An 18,264-nucleotide genomic window follows, 5' to 3' on the forward strand; every position below is an offset into this window, starting at 1 on the left:
TGGCGGGCCTACCTACGGCTATGAACACCGCCGAGTTACTCTTCCAGCACGTATTCCGTCACTTTGGTCTCCCCGAGGAGATTGTGTCGGACCGGGGTCCACAATTCATTTCTCATGTCTGGAAATCATTTTTCAAGTCACTTGGTGTTTCTGTTAATCTCTCATCAGGATACCATCCACAGACCAACGGCCAGACTGAGAGGAAGATCCAGGAGCTTGGACGTTACCTCCAGTGCACAGAACTCACTACGCCAAGAGACCACCGGACTAACCCACCGCTGTTTCCCTGGACGGAGGAACCCACGAATGTTCCAGCTGTAGACTACTGGTTCCGAGAGAGTGTGGGACTCAGCTCATCAACATCTACAACGAGCCATCAGACGCCACAAGGAATTTGCCGATGTTCGTAGAAGACCCACCCGATTATACCAACCTGGAGACAAGGTGTGGTTATCTACGAGAGACATCAGGCTGAGGTTACCGTGCAAGAAGCTGAGTCCCCGCTATATCGGTCCATTCGAGGTCCTGAGGCAGATCAATGAAGTGACATATCAGCTTCAGCTCCCACCCAGGTACAGAATCCATCCTACCTTCCACGTTTCACTCCTTAAACCCTACTTTCCCTCTGCCACAGATAATCCTGGAGCTGAAGCTGATACCCCTCCTCCAGAGATCCTGGATCAACCTTCAATCTACACCGTGAGTGAGATCCTGGATTCCCGACGTCGGGGCAATCGCCTGGAATATCTGGTCGACTGGGAGGGGTACGGACCGGAGGAAAGATCATAGGTGGCCAGAGACGATATCCTCGATCCACAACTTCTGACGGACTTCCACCAGAGCCACCCAGAACGTCCTGCCCCTCGCGGTCGAGGTCGTCCTCGACGTCGGAGAGGGGCGTCGGGAGCCGCCCCTGGAGGAGGGGGTAATGTCAGAGTTCTACCACAGCCAGATCCACCAGCCACGCCCCCTGAAGACACACACACACACGTTCACTGTCACCTGATTACTGATTACTCACCTGTATCCAATCATCTCCCCTATATATACCCGGACTAGTTCATTCCTCGTTGTCTGATCTACCAATCACACCCCTGCATGCTCTTCCCGTGGACTCTATGGTTTCCTGGTTCCCCTGTTGGATTTACTTACATGAACGCTGGACATCTCAGATAAGAACTATCACCTCTATACCTGCTTCTATATACTTACCAAACCTGTTAATAAACTTACTTTTTATTTTATATACTCATCTCCGTCTCTGCCTCCCTCTGTGCTGTGACAATTACACTGTGTAAAGTCATGCGCCATATTTTATCATTACTCCAACTAAGACAGACAGACAAGCTGCATCAATGGATACATTTTTAGACTACAGTGGGCCCACAGCTGAACAACATAACTATAGAAGCGTGAGTTAGCCGGTTAGCAAAACACCTTCAGGGTTCAAGTCAAGTCAAGTCAAGATTATTTATACAGCGCTTTTTACAATACAAGTTGTGTCAAAGCAACCTTACAGTATTAAAAAAATTAAGTAAAATGTCAATAATAATGCAAAAGTTCCATATTGCAACAAAGTCAAATTGGGGAGGACTCATCTGGTTCCCATGGCCTTGTGCCGGTGGCCGTTTAGGGTAGGAGTTCTTTCTTGGTGATCTGTCTCTGGGGCTCATCTAGTTGACACGGTATCCGCTGGTTCACACAACAAAACATACACAACTATGTATTTTGAACGATCGCTAGAAAATACAATTATCAATTATTAATCATACTTACAGGTAAAGGTTTAGAGGAGCAAGCCTCTGATAAACTGGGCACTGATACATCTTTTAAGAGCAAGCATTTGGTGAATCCCGTGTTGTACTCCCCGAGTTTGTAAAAGCAGTCGTCAGTAATAGGAATTGATTGGATTGGAATTGTACTACTGAGGTGTTGTTGAAAAAATGTGTCGTTAACCACTGATTCTTAGTAGATTCATCTTTTGTAAGTGATTGTAAAACAAATTTACTCTTACAGCGTAGAATACAGCATGGAAATGTAACTGTGTTTGTGGGCTGGCAAGTTGTTCGAGACGTAGAATGTGGGCGGATATTATGCAAATGTGTTACTTCGTGATGTGCAGCCATAACAGAATAAGCTTTTAATTCCTGATGACTCGTTTAAGCAATTGTGAGCTGACTCTTTTTTTTGATAGACAATAACTTTATTTATCGTGCACTTTAGGCTTCACAACTTTGCAGGTAGTTTATGTTCACATACAGCTACATGACACACCGCATGAAAGGTAATTTTTGAAAAAGCATAATAGGAGCACTTAAAGTAACCTAATAATACCAAACGGTATTTAGATAAAGAGATATATGAAATGAAGGGGACATAACAATGAATACAATAATAATAATAATAATATATTATTATTTTATGTACATATTCTTTTGACATTTATTGACTGTATTTGAATCCATCTATAGATTGTGTGGCAATAGCATAAGGATGCCGTTACCTCAACAAATATATCACAAAAACGATGTTGTGACCACTAGTTAATAAGTCGTGGCCTCAATATGCTATGACATTCACACAATTTAATATCTTGTGGTCACAACATCTTTTCATGACAAATTAACCCATGGGCCATGACATTTCGAAGAAGTAAAACATCAATATATTTATTTATTGACACATTTATTCTTTTTACTAATGTTTGCTAGCACTTATCACCTGTACTAATAACATTTAACCCCAGCCACACAGGACCTGTAAGAACTGTACAAAGACACACTCGTCTAAACCACATTTAGATCACCTCACCTCACATTTTTCCTTCTTTCATTTTACACTTAGCCTATATAACATAATCTAGCTTTTTGTTTACAGTCTACTTAAAGACACACTGAAATCTTCTACCACTGAACTGAGGAAGGTCTTCCATCCCTCTTTAGCATCGACTCTGTTCTTTGCCTTCACTCACTCCTAAAAAAAGATTTTCTGTCCACTCCAAACTGTTTTGCTAGAACAGACCTTTTTTTTTTATCTGTGCCCTCATAGTAAAGGCGACATGCCTCGACGATTTTTTTATTACCAAACATCAGCAGACACCCATTATATAATAGTGCTACACAGTGTGTAATTTGAAGTCCTTTTTTTCCTTTAAAAATGTAAGATATCTGTACAAAACTATGCATGAAGCTTAAATATATTGTGGACTAAGCATCATAGTGTCACAGTTCTGTCTGTCTTGTCATTGGTTTTGCCCATTTGTCTTCCCCCCGTTGATCTGTCATTTGGTTTAGCCCTTCGTCATTGTGATTCCCTGCACCTGTCCTTGTAATTATTAGTCATCTGTGTCACCTGTGTTTGTTGATTAGTCTGTCTTTAAAAGTCTGTCTTTGATTTCAGTTCCCTGTCGGTCCTTTTGTGTAATAGATGTGTGTGAATGTTCCTGCCTTGTTCCACTTGGAGATTTATATTAAATATATTGTATTTTGCATATATCGTCTATCGTCTCGTCTAATCCTGCACGCACCCCTGACACATAGTAATTTTCATTCTGCCCATTAAGAAATGTTATGTTTTTTTTTTTCATTCAAGGTTAGCTTGTGTTGGTTGTAGTTTGCATGCGTTTTGTGATGCTGTACCAATATAAGCCATCTTGAAAAAAAAAAGTTAATTTATGAAAACAGTTTGATCTGCGAAACAATTTATGATGTATTTATTTGTAAATTAATGTAACATAATATCATAATATCAATGACATAATATCAATGTACTTAAGAAAGAAATGGCTATAAATTGCAGAAATGTGTTTTTGAATGTCTTTGCATGACGTACACTGAGACAGCATGCACATAAGTGGGGCTAATTCAACATTGCCAAATGTGATTGGTATACAATAAAAACTGTCAGGGAATTAACAAATCACTGGTTTGGTTAAAATAATAATTAGATTAAAATACGATTTTACCTTTTTTTTAATTTGACTTCAAATTTGAAAGTAGGCTTAAAGGGTACATGGGCTTAATGGGTATACTTACCCTAATTCTCAACTAGTTTCACCCATATTTTTCTTTGGATATAAATGTAAACCGTGTTTAATGAAGTTTGGATTGATTTACTTTTGCCTTAAATAAATGTGACCCTGGACCACAAAACCAGTCATAAGGTACAATTTTACAAAACTGAGATATATACATCATATGAAAGCTCAATAAATAAGCTTTCTATTGATATATGGTTTGTTAGGATAGGACAATATTTGGCCGAGATACATCTATTGGAAAATCTGGAATCTAAGGGTGCAAAAAAATCAAAATACTGAGAAAATCACCTTTAAAGTTATCCAAATTAAGTTCTTAACAATGCATATTACTAATCAAAAATTACATTTTGATAGGTTTACAGTAGGAATTTTACAAAAAATCTTCATGGAACATGATCTTTACTTATGATTTTTGACATAAAAGTAAAATCAATAATTTTGACCCATACCATGTATTTTTGGCTATTGCTACAAATATACCCCAGCGACTTAAGACTGGTTTTGTGGTCCAGGGTCACAAATTAGTTTGGACTTACTGTCTTTAGTAAAGAAGAAAAATGAAACTTGATAAACACATTTATTTTATGATCCTAACTTCTCACACTTCAATGGTTAATTGATTTAACACACAGTTTCCAAGAAAACAAATCACCCACCCATTTTTCAGTCACAACCCACCAGCTGAGAACAACTGATGCTCATCTGTGGGAAGTGCAAGAACAAAATGGAAGAATCTAGAAACATGCTTTATATATTATGCATAATCACAAATAATCTTCCATTAAAACCTATAATTTTGGTTCTTACAGTGTCAAGTAACAAATTATAACAGAGTTGTTACAGGTTGGAGGTCATGTTCAGACTGTGAATTGTGTAATGCCTCATGCTTGTTTAGTACTGTGATAGTTATTTTGACTCAGTTCTTAGGTAGCTTTATTTATTATTCCCTGAAAGCATCAACCACAGTAAGATTTCCCAAATGTACAAGAAAAGAAAATTGGTGTGTGAAATGAAGTGAATCATGTGTTTATTCTCCACCATGACCTTGTGATAACAGTCTGATGAGGATGTGTTATACAGATTTCCCAAGGCATATCACAATAATGCAATTTATTCAACCAACCACATCATTCCATATTGCACTAATGTAATATATGTTCTATTGTGTATTTTAATGATTTTATTCTAATAAATTACACTAAAGACAACTTAATTCTTTCTAAACATCTTTTTAATTTTATGAATAAAAAAAATCTATTTGTTTTTTATTTGTGTTGACCAACAATAGCATTGCGATAAGACAGCCTCCGCATCTTGGCTCTGGATCCTTAGATCCTCAGGAATCATCGCCAACAAGCCCTGGCCACGCATCACCCTCACTATGGCAACCACAGCCCTCATCCTGATCATGGCTGTCTTCAATATGGTATGTCAACCACAATGATCGCAATTCATATGAATATTTTTGTGCTTATGGTCATACAAATAAGACACTGAGATGCTTCCTAATTGGATCACACACATTACATTAGGGGCCTTGACCACAGTAGTGTGACATGCGTTATTGCAAAGTTTCTTGGCAGAGATCTGTGTCCATCTGCACCCTGGCTGCAGAGGGCTGTTTGGCCTCCAGATTTGGCCATTCCACTTGTGGCATATGTCACTGTTTGTAAACAAGCATGAAACAAATTTGTCGATTTCAATCTTGTATTTTTCTGTCATCTAGGTGAAAAAAACAAAAACCTAATTACCGACCATGTTATAACTGTACATGTATACTGGCAGGTCATATATTGGCAGGTCTTCCAGCCAGTTCTATCAAACCTTTACAATTGATCCAAATGTGGCTGCAAGATTAATTTTCAACGAGCCAAAAAGAATGCACATCACACCTCTACTCATCAATTTGCTCTGGCTACCAATAGCTGCTCGCATAAAATTCAAGGCATTAATGTTTGTTCCATCCCAAAGAGGCACAAAATCACTTTCACAGACTTTTACCTTAAATGTTTCCTCTTGGTGGAATGATCTGCCCAACTCAATCCAAGCAGCTGAGTCTTTAACCATCTGCATGAATTGGCTAAAAACAAATCTTTATTTGACGCTCTAACTCTAGCACTCTTGATTCTATTTCTATTCTTTAAAAAAAAAACAAAAAAAAACTTCTCTATTCTTTTTATATCTTCTATCTATTCTATCTTTTTTCTTTTTATTTGTTATACAAATACAAAAAAAACACTAGCTTGCTCTATTATTTTTCTTTTCTGTCTGTTTTCTTTTTATTTATCATATATTTTAAAAAAAACCTTGCTACGTATACTGCATTAAGCTAATATGAGACTTGTCATAGCACTTACATAGCATTGCTCTTTTGCTGATTTTGATTGCCTCCCATTGTCCTCATTTGTAAGTCGCTTTGAATAAAAGTGTCTGCTAAATTACTAAATGTAAATGTATACCGTATAATTTAAATGAATAGAACCTGTTGCTGTGATGTAATGTAACTGATAACTGTCAATAACACTTTCTATAATTCTTTCATAAAATTTTAATCATCTCTTGCAGTTCTTTGTGGAAGATAACCTAACATCCACAGATGCTGTTTATAATGCATCAAATGAGACACTTCTTCAGCCTGATGGACATCCCATATCTTACCTGGACAAAAACACATTCTACCTTCCTGTGAGTTATACTATAAACTATAGTGTTGTGTCCTTTTTGCCAGTGTTAATAAAGTCAAAATGCTCTTCAGATGGACCTTCAGACTGAAAATGTGAAGAATAGATGTGAAAATTATCTAGTACAGTGGTCTCCAAACTCGATCCTGCAGAGTTAAGCTTCAACTTGGCTCAACACACCGGCCTGGAAGTTTCTAGCTTGCCTAGTAATGGTGTGTTCAAGTCATGTCGGATATATCATATTTACGAGTTGAGTGCACATGAACGCCACCACAAAGTCGTTGGGAAAATCCGAGCTGGGGGCGTGTCAGTGAAAAAACGTGTTGGATGCAATGGATGCAGCCAAAGACAATAGATATGCAGCGTCTGTATTGACGGTAAATTTGTTTTGTGAAATGAATAAAATGATTTTTTTTTTTTTGTAATTTACAATAAAACTATATGTTACATATACAAAATATTATATTATTGTGTCAATCATGCAGTTTATATTACCTTCATAAATTAAATAAAAACAGAAAAAAATCAAAAACACATTCTTCATTCGTAATTTTGTAACTGCAGAGTAGAAAGTTAAATCACCATCTTGTTCCGACCAAAGTAACTTGAACGCACCTGACTTCATAATGACGACTTGTCAACTCTTTACAAACGTTCCAGGAGGACCTGAATGCAGGATAAGACCTTAATTAACTGGTTCAGGTGTGTTTAATTAGGGTTCTCCAGGATTGAGTTTGTAGACCCCCGATCCAGTATTTTACGCTTTTGTTTTTCCAATGAGCGATTGCTGTGCTCATACTGGTGGAGTGACCTGTGTCCTTTCTTAGACTTTTGACCAGCATTACACATAACATACGTGAAATAACATTCATTATAAATTCTGCAAAGATAGAAACATCCTCTCACTTTAAACTGCTATTTCTAGCAAATTTATTAATGTGTAAATTATACATAATTTATCCGAAATAGAGTAATTCGAAAATGGGATGTATCTCTTTCTGCTGAAATGATAATAGCTAATTAACTACAAGGGATTGATTTTGTGCAATGAGGTAGTTCACATTTTAATGTAAAAAAAAAAAAAAACTGTTTACAACATGTGGAATTACTATTAACAAATTAATTTCAGCCAAATAGTTTAAATAGCATATACTGAATGCATTATACATTACAGCATCAGTGAACCAATAGCCTTTTTTCCTAACTCATGGAAAACTAGTCAGTGTGAAGGTTATTTTGCACATCTTATCTCTTTATAAAAATGGATAATGTTGTTATAGGATTATGATTTTGTGATTAATGCAGCTTAACCCAGTTTTTCAAATAGGGATTTAATTACCTAATTACACAATGCTGAAATGTTTCTAATATACAGCATTATCTTTCTTTTTCTCCTTAATTTTGTTTCATACACTTTTGAAAGATGTCAGACAAATGCAATTCAGCCTGAAGAACAGTGTTTAAACACATAAATTCAAAATATAACATAATTATTACTGTTTAACAAGTTGCATAGCTTTTTAGTACATTGAGTAGATTGACTGAGTTTGTTTTTGATACATGTATGTTGTATTACCATTGATTTAAATATAGTCTATTTAGTACAAACATAATTGGGATTTTTACAGTCACAACACAATATTGATGATTTTTTGTGTTTTCTGCCGTTAGTATTTTATCTATAGTTGCATTCTGGGCCTGATTTCCTGCTCAGTGTTTCTGAGGATCAACTATGAGCTGAAGATGCTCATCATGCTAACAGCCATGGTGCTCTACAGTGTCATCATACTTCAAACACATGCATCCCTGCTGGACGAGTACAGTAAATTCCTCTACAAAACAGAGATCCTGGATAGGTGAGAAATTGTTATATACACTATATGATCAGAATTATGTAGGGACCCATACACTAATGTGTGGTTGAGCATTGACAATAATAGAAAGTTGTCCCTTTCTGTACTTTCTGTACTACTAAATATAACACCTTCCACTCATCTGTAAAGGCAACTGGACCATGGCTGCATAGATTTTCAGACAAAAGAATTGTGCAGTCAGCATTTAAATTCTCAGTGGCGTTCAGATCTCTCTCTTTTTTTTCCTCCAGTCAGTCATGTCCACACCAGACTCAGCAAACCATTTCTTCATGATCTTACTTTGTGCATTATCATGCTGGAACAGAAAACAGCTCTCCACAAAAGCTGCCCAATGTGCAAAAGCACACAATTATTCAGATGTCATTGTTGTAGCAGATTTATTTTTGCTGGATTTAAGGGCCTCAAAAAAGCAGCAGTGAGTGTTGACATACTTCTGGCCAAGTATTGTATCAACTTCAACATTAAATCTCTCTCTCTTTCTCTCTCTCTCTCTCTCAAAAAAAAAAAGATCTAGTATATTAACAGTAAGCTTATGATGTAGCTAGTCAAATACGCAAATAGCTAGTCAAATATGGTAATTATAGGTAACTATGTGTATATCTTAAACCATCAGATTCATAAATGATGACAGGGTTATATAGTGTCAAGCAATTCAAACAATAATCCAAAAAATCTTGCTATATTTGCCTCATTTGTCCCAAAACTAGCACAAAAAAAGAACATTTGGATTCGGTTAATGCACAACATTTTTCTGAGGATTACAGATTTTGTTCTAGAATTTAGAGCTGGATGTTGAAAATAAATCACTGAACCAGCACAGACATTTCCTGCTAATTGACAGCTGGGGTGGACATGGTCTGCTGGCCATCTTGGGCTACAGATGACACGATTTGTTACAAAAAAAGCAGTGATGCTGACAAGTCTTATATCTCTCTCTGTCTCATCAAAACAAGGCCAGGAGTTCTAAAAGACTTGAAAACTATGGGCTCTGTGTCTCTCTTTATATTCTTCGTCACCCTGCTTGTTCTAGCTAGACAGGTGAGTGTTCATTACATTTGCTCATTTATAGAATATAACAGCTGGTGAAATAGTGATCATTATGTTATTTGCCTATTGTATGCATGCATATTCACATTCAGAAGAAAAGAAGTGGAATAAAATAGTTCAAATTATCCATTCTTAACTGATTTTAAATAGGACCACAACAAGCTTAAAACAAACATATAAGGTTATTAAATACATTGTATAAAAAACCTTTAGCTATTAATTGATATAGGCAAGTTATGTGTTTATATATAACAAAAGGGTTTTAGACATCGATTTGTAGTTTAATGATATTTATTATGAATAGATGTAATCCTTTAAGAAATGGCATCCAATAAAGACAAAAGAAAAATTGTTCAAAGTTGTGAATAAGACTTTTAAATTAAGTTTGAATTAAGATTAAGAATTAAGATTCATTACTGCTGGAATCCAGAAAGGGAACTGAACACAAGATATTGGATTAAGGTGTACTGAAAATTTTTTTAGGTTTTTGCTGCTAAAGAAACGTATGCAGTCAAACATAAAATTGTTTGTTTGCTATTTGTCTGTTGTTGTGACAGACCAAATTCTGCAGAAATGTCTGCAGAAATCCAGCTGATCTAATTTCCTGCAAGTGTTTGCTTAATTTCAACCATCTGTTTGTCAAATTAGTAATTTGTTGTTTGTTGATCATTTAGACTTTTTTTTAAAGAAACTGATATATTTAATTGTTAAAGAAATGACAATAAAGACAATTATACTGTTACAATGATTTTCAATACAAATACAAATAAGGAATCTGTGACTATGAAGACTAGAGAATGGTGGCTTAAACCTGAGATTAACCTTTTTAGAAAAAAAATAAATTATATATATAATAAAAATAAAAACTGTTCTTTTAAATTGTAAAAGTTCCCCACAGTTTTACTGTTTTTACTGTATTTATGATTAAACTAATGCAAAAAAAAACATGAGATCCCAACTTTAAAATGAAAATGCAAAAAAAAAAAAACATCATTGTGTATTTGTATTATGTATGTATATATGCTATGTGATGAGAATAGGACTTTCTTTTATCATATGGTCTGTGTCGTGTCTGTAACTGAAATAGCGCTGTGACCTCCAGTTTCTTTACCTCTGTGTCCTCTTGTAACAGAATGAATATTACTGTAGGTTGGATTTCCTGTGGAAAAACAAGTTCAAGAAAGAATGTGAAGAGATAGAAACCATGGAGAATCTTAATCGTGTTCTGCTGGAAAACGTTCTGCCAGCCCATGTAGCAGAGCACTTTCTGGCCAGAAACTGGAAGAATGAGGTAAATTTGTAATTTGTGTACTGTTTGTCTTATAATGTATTCGTCCCAAATTCACATGGTAAAAATAGTATGAGCTTCCATACTTCAAAGCTATATATTAAGAAAAAAGACTCTTGCACTACAGAATTGTAATATGTCTTAATACCTCTATACTGGCTTACATCATACCTAAAAGTACGTACTTAACCAGCATCAATAATCTATTTGTACTTGAAAGATTAAAATTCATGTAGCAATAACTTGAATTTAGATCGGACTTGGATGTGCTTGACAACTGACAGTTGTTGTTTTGCTCTGTTAAAAATATAGCTTTGAAGAAAAATCTGTTGAGATAACTTTTAAATAATGCTGTTTGTTTCAAAGTCAGTCCTTGGATATTTATGGCTGAGCTTCCTTTTCCTCTGTGAATGACAGGATCTGTATCACCAATCATATGACCTGGTGTGTGTGATGTTTGCTTCTATCCCGGACTTCAAAGAGTTCTACACAGAATCAGATGTAAACAAGGAGGGTCTTGAGTGCCTCAGACTACTCAACGAAATCATTGCAGACTTTGATGAGGTAACGTATTACTTCTTCAGGTACTTTGTAGAAAAAAAAGTTATGTTTCCTTTTTTTACTTTAACTTTTTTCCCCCCATTGAAGAGTACTTTGAACTTGCTGTAATGTGCAACTTCTGCTTGCTTGCTATGGAATTGAATTCACCCATGAAATGTATCTTATTATGTGAAAAAGAAATGCTTTTACCATGATGCTGTCCTTTGATGGTTTGTTTGATGTTAAATCTGCTATTGTTATGTTGTATTTCCTGTGTAGTTGCTCTCTAAGCCAAAGTTCAGTGGAGTGGAGAAGATAAAGACCATTGGAAGCACATATATGGCAGCCACTGGACTTAATGCCACACCAGGGCCAGAATATACACAGGTACCAGGAATGTATGCAATCAATCTATCATCTGTAAAATTATACAAATCTTTCATGGGAATGAGATGCAGTTTGCACCCTGAATATTTATTTATTTATTTAGACTTGGTGTACTTTAATTTATCAAAAATCTTTTCCTTTTAATTCTTGTAAAATTGTTGTGTTCCAATTCAATCCTTGAATAAAGTTTTGTGTGTGTTTATAGGAGCATGACAGGCAGTACATGCACATTGGTACCATGGTGGAGTTTGCCTTTGCACTGGTGGGAAAGCTTGATGTCATAAATAAACATTCCTTCAACGACTTCAAACTCAGAGTGGGTGAGTGAAAAGGCAAAACATATAGCTCCAAACGTCTATTTCTATGCTTCTGTTTTTTTAGTTAAGTTAATGTAATGACTATTTTTCACAAATTTTAATCAATAGTCCTAAAATGATGTAATTCTCATGGACAACATCCTTCTTCTATCATTTCCATTTATATAAATGGTTAGAAATTGCCTTGTAAGCAAACAGCATTTTAATAATCAATAATCAGTAAACACTAAACTGTAACATTATAGTAACTACACTGGCCAAAATTATCCGAAAACTATTCAGTATCTGGTCTCTGTTCGCATAGAGTTGATCAGGTTGTTGATTGTGGCCTGTGGAATGTTGGTCCACTCCTCTTCAATGGCTGTGTGAAGTTGCTAGATATTGGCATGAACTGGAACACGCTGTCGTATACGCCGATCCAGAGCATCCTAAACCTGTTCAGTGGGTGACATGCTGGACATGCAAGAACTAGGATGTTTTCAGCTTTCAGGAATTGTGTACAGATCCTTACAACATGGGGCTGTGCGTTATCATGCTGCAACATGAGGTGATGGTCGTGGATGATTGACACAACAATGAGCCTCAGGATCTCGTCACGGTATCATTCAAAATGTCATTAATAAAATGCACCTGTGTTCGTTGTCCATAACATATGCCTGCCCATACCATAACCCCACCGCCACCATGGACCACTCAATCCACAACATTCACATTAGCAAACCAGTCACACACACAACGCCATACCCGCTGTCTGCCTTCTGCCCTGTACAGTGAAACCACATAGCTAAAACTGCTCGATCATGCAGGTTTGCATTGCACAACATCAGAAAGATTAGGCCCTTCCTAACAGAACATGCTGCACAACTCCTCGTCCAGGCCCTGGTCATTTCCAGGCTGGACTACTGCAATGCTCTTTTAGCCGGTCTTCCAGCACGTACAATCAGACCTCTACAAATGATTCAGAATGCAGCAGCACGTCTGGTCTTCAATGAGCCCAAAAAGGCCCATGTCACACCTCTCTTTATATCCCTGAACTGGCTACCGGTTACAGCCCGCATCAAATTCAAGACACTGATGCTGGCCTATAGGACAGCCACCGGCTCATCACCTGAATACCTCCATTCACTACTTAGTATCTACACTCCCTCCAGAAGTCTGAGATCCTCTAGTGAAAGACGCCTCATTGTACCACCACAGAGAGGCATGAATTCACTTTCCAGAACATTCTTGTTCAACGTTCCTGCCTGGTGGAATGATCTTCCCACCCCTCTCCGGAATGCAGACTCCTTAACAGCTTTCAAGTGACTGCTGAAAACCCATCTTTTTCGACACTATTTGACTCAATAATATTATATATATATAAACTTTGTTCTCCTCTCTTTCTTGATCTTCCCTTTCTAGCCTGTACGCATCTAACAACGCCTAATATATGGTATTTTTGAGCACTTCCTATGTTGATCTACCTCCTTAGGATGAATCACTTGTTGTATTCCCAATTTGTAAGTCGCTTTGGATAAAAGCGTCTGCTAAATGAATAAATGTAAATGTAAATGTCCTTTGCTGGTTTATGCTGGTCTTGTTGCTGGTCAAGGACCAGCATAAACCAGCAAAAGACCGGCATAAACCAGCAAAAGAACCAGCATAAACCAGCAAAGGACCAGCATAAACCAGCTAAAACCAGCATCCCAGCACCAAAGCATACCTAACCAGCATATGCTGTTTTTTTTCAGCAGGGTAGACAGATTTGTGAACAATATTTGAGAGAAATAGGTCTTTTGTGTACATAGAAAAAGTCTTAGATCTTTGAGTTCAGCTCATGAAAAATGGGGGCATAAACAAAAGTGTTGCGTTTATAATTTTGGTCAGTATACTATTAGTCTCGCGTAGCCAGACCTTCAGACTGACGGCTGAAGGTCTGGAACTCATGGCAGCTTTCATTGGCCAAGTCCCGCCCATAAGACCGTTTGATCGACATGTCAAACAACCAATCACAGTTCGTTTCGTTCAGCATCACGTTTCTGTGCGTGGAAATGCCCCCACAACAACAGACTGGCGTGCAACAAGTCAGTCATTGAAATAACCAGCATTGAAAGATAACGAAGAAGAGGGAGAACAAGCAGTAAGTCAGTAATTTGTTCACGAACGTCGCATATGTGTATAACAACAATCGCGTCTGCATAGGCACATTTTAGCAAAACGCCGAGTAAATCAGTCTGCGCTTTGTTTCCCGGCGGACCGAAAATAAACGCGACACTCGCGTCTCCTGGAAATTCGGTCAAATTCAACTAATCAGATGACGACTTCGACATTCCTGAAGTGTTTCCAGTTAAGCGCACCATATGCATCAGACGTTTAGCCAACGTTCCGTGGGCGTGACGTCTGAGGCTGAGACTAGTATACTATTAACTAACAAGAAACTCTGATTAAAGAATCAGTAAGTAATAGTGCTCAGTTGAAAGTGGTAGTTCACTATTAGGTAATCCGTAACTTTTTTTTTTTTTTCATATCTTCCAGAGAACCACTAAGAACTACTATATACAGGTTCATACTTAATGTGCATGATGCAAAATCTATAATTCTAAAGTAAAGATCATGGTAACCCACTAGTAATGACTCAAGAATTACCAAGTCCTTTAGAAGGGATTACTAACCATTTAGATCAGTATTCTAAAGTGAAGATCATGGTAACCCACTAGTAATGACTCAAGTGTTACCAAATCCATCAGAAGTATTACTACCTAGAACCTTACAAAAACCTCAATAGTTTTTAATGACTGTAGTCATTGCTAGAGAGTTATCATGATCTTAACTTTAGAATACTGATCCAAATAATTAGTAGTAATTTGGTAATACCTGAGTCATTACTAGAGGGTTACCATGATCTTCACTTTAGAGTTAATTATACATTTTGCATTTTTTCACATTAATTATGAACATGTATATACTAGTTTTTTGTAGTTCTCCGGGAGATATGAAAAAGAAGCTAATAGTGAACTACCACTTTTAACTGAGTGCTGTTCATTAATCAGAGTTTCTTGTTAGTTAATAATAGTTACTACAATGTTAATAGTGCATTAGTCATTTGTTCCTGTGTAGTTATTCATTAATGACAGAACAGTATTCTAAAGTGTTACCCAATAATCTGTGTATCTACAGGTATTAATCATGGACCTGTGATAGCTGGGGTGATTGGAGCTCAAAAGCCCCAGTATGACATCTGGGGCAACACAGTAAATGTAGCAAGCAGAATGGATAGCACAGGAGTGCTGGGGAAAATACAGGTAAGTTTATTATTATTGTCAACTGTACAAAACCATTGTTTGCTTCCTTTAAATCTCGCCTCAAATCATTTAAATAAATGTTTGATTACAGTTAGAATAGCACTCTATGTAAAACCAGTGGAATTCTAGTTAGAAGAATGCTCATGCTTTGAATATTGTGCAGAGCAATGACTTAATAATCCATTTAATTCTTTTGTGTGCATATGTTTGCAGGTTACAGAAGAGACGAGTCGTATCTTGCAGACATTAGGCTACATGTGCTCATGCAGAGGAATTATAAACGTAAAAGGAAAAGGAGAGCTGAAAACATACTTTGTCCACACTGAGATGAGCCGGTCTTTATCCCAGGGGAATGTAATGCCATGAATCACAGCAAGAAACGTGCAATGAACTGCAGACATCCACAGGGATAAAAGAGACATTTGTAAATAATTGCGCCTAGTCTTTAGATGCACGAAGTATTGGATGTATTGAAAGTGATACCATTTCTACTGTATCTCATAGGCAGGGTTTGTGCACAGGGTACTACTGTAAGTATGGTAGCAATTATTTTGTAAGAAAATCAAATATAACAAAAAGTGTTTTGATGTTTTAATGCCATTGTTTTTCTTTCTTTTTCTTTTTTTTAATAACTTCATTAAACTTTATATGTACTTGTCTTTCTGAGGGCATCTTTATTTTTAAGAGTTTTTGATATAATGCAGTTACAGGAATAAGCTAGCACTTAAACATTTCTGTGTTGTGTCACTGACATGCTGTGCATGATATGTGTCACATATTTACACTACAGGCATATACAGTAGATGTAGCTTGGGACAGTAGGGACATATCCCTATGAGATTTGTAAATGCAATATAGTATTCTATGTTTGTATCACTGTTTCATGTTTTCATTCATAATGAAAATACCCCTTAATTGAAGAAAATTTCTTTAACATAACGTGTATTGTCAAGTTGCTCTTCGCAATCTTTGTGCACACCTTCTTTGAACTTTAGTGCTGGACCACTGCCATCATTGTACTTTTTCTCTGTAACATTATTCACAAGTGGAAAACACATCAGCTAAAACAGTAGTAAAAAATTGTTTTTCCAAACTTTATAATTTCCCCTTTATTAAACCTTTAGCCAAATTCTAGTTTAATGGTCAAAGCTCTGCAGTTTTTATTGTGGAGGCAAAACATATAACCCAGTGCGATACAATGATGATTGAGAGATGAACAAATAAATGTTCTTTAAAAGCCTGAAGCATCATATTTGATACATTTTAACATGATTTTAATTTTAAAATGATGTACAGATAATCAGTTAACCTAAGCCACTTCTGTCCAGTGTGTTCATCTTGAAATACACTTTGTCATAAAAGTGAGTACACCCCTTACATTTCAGCAACCATTTTAGTATATCTTCTCAAGGGACAATACTATAAAAATGAAACTTGGATATATTTTAGAGTAGTCAATGTGCAGCTTGTATAGCAGTATAGATTTCCTGTCCCCTGAAAATTACTTAACATACAGTCATTATTGTCAAAATAGCTGGCAACAAAAGTGAGTACACCCTAAGTGAACTTGTCCAAAGTGTCAATATATTGTGTTAACACCATTGTTATCTAGCACTGCCTTTATCATCCTGGGCATGGAATTGACCAGAGTTGCACAGGTTGTTGCTGGGATCCTCTTCCACGCCTCACGGAGGTGCTGGATGTTAGACACATGGTGCTTCTCCACCTCCGCTTGAGGATGCCCCACAGGTGCTTAATAGGGTTCAGGTCTGGAAACATACTTGGCCACCCCATCACCTTCAGCTTCTTCAGCAAGGCAGTTGTCATCTTGGTGGTGTGTTTGGGATCGTTATCATGTTGGAAAACTGCTGTTCGGCCTAGTTTCTGGAGGGAAGGCATCATATTCTGCATCAAAATGTACAGTACATAATGGAATCCATGTTTCCCTCAATGAACTGCAGCTCCCCAGTACAAGCAGCATTCATGCAGCCCCAGACCATGATGCTACCACCACAATGCTTGCCTGTAGGCAAGACACAATTTTCTTGGTACTCTTCACCAGGGCATCGCCACATGTTACACATCTTATAGTCTCATCAGACCACAGGACATGGTTCCAGTAATGCATGCTCTTAGACAGGTTGTCTTCAGCAGGATTTCTTGTGAGCCAGCATCAGATGAAGCTTTCTTCTGTGACGACGCCTATGACTTGTTGCAGTGTGCGGCGTATGGTCTGAGCACTGAAAAGCTGACCTTCTACTACTGCATCCTTTAAAGCAATGCTGGCAGCATTCATGCATCTGTTTTTTGAAGCCAGGTTCTGGACCTGATGCACAAAACGAGTACTTCATGATCGACCCTTGCAATGCCTGTTCGAAAGGAACCCATCTTGGAAAACCTCTGTATGACCCTAACCACTGTAGTGTAACTCAGTTTCAGGGTGTTACTGAACCTCTAATAGCCTTGGCCATCTTTGTGGAGAGCAACAATTCTAATTCTCAAATTCTCAGAGAGTTCTTTGCCATGAGATGCCATGTTGAACATCCAGTAGTCAGTATAAGAGAATTGTAAATAAAGCACCTAATTTTAACTGCTCTAATACAAGATATACAACTTTGTATGGTCCTGTCAAGCAGACAAAAACATAAACTTGATGAACAACATACTGGTGTTATCACTTAGAGTTATCACTTTTGTTGCCAGCTATTTTGACAATAATGGCTGTATGTTGAGTTATTTTCAGAGGACAGTAAATCCATACTGCAATACAAGCTGTACATTGACTGCTCTGAAATATATAGGTTTTATTT

General features: G+C 37.0%; 1 protein-coding gene across 1 annotated transcript in view; it reads left to right on the forward strand.

The window, feature by feature from the left end:
* The window catches only part of adcy2a (adenylate cyclase 2a), a 296,259-nt gene extending 279,566 nt beyond the window's left edge, over positions 1-16,693 (forward strand). Inside the window, 10 exon segments of the mRNA XM_073847836.1 lie at positions 5,328-5,465; positions 6,605-6,724; positions 8,392-8,576; positions 9,548-9,632; positions 10,774-10,932; positions 11,347-11,493; positions 11,749-11,856; positions 12,062-12,176; positions 15,330-15,454; positions 15,668-16,693. Of these exon segments, the coding sequence (XP_073703937.1) occupies positions 5,328-5,465; positions 6,605-6,724; positions 8,392-8,576; positions 9,548-9,632; positions 10,774-10,932; positions 11,347-11,493; positions 11,749-11,856; positions 12,062-12,176; positions 15,330-15,454; positions 15,668-15,820 (1,335 nt within the window). The 3' untranslated portion in view covers positions 15,821-16,693.
* The last annotated feature ends 1,571 nt before the right edge of the window (positions 16,694-18,264 follow it).

Source organism: Garra rufa, chromosome 9 (genome assembly GCF_049309525.1).
Source record: "Garra rufa chromosome 9, GarRuf1.0, whole genome shotgun sequence".
Taxonomy (NCBI): Eukaryota; Metazoa; Chordata; class Actinopteri; order Cypriniformes; family Cyprinidae; genus Garra; species Garra rufa.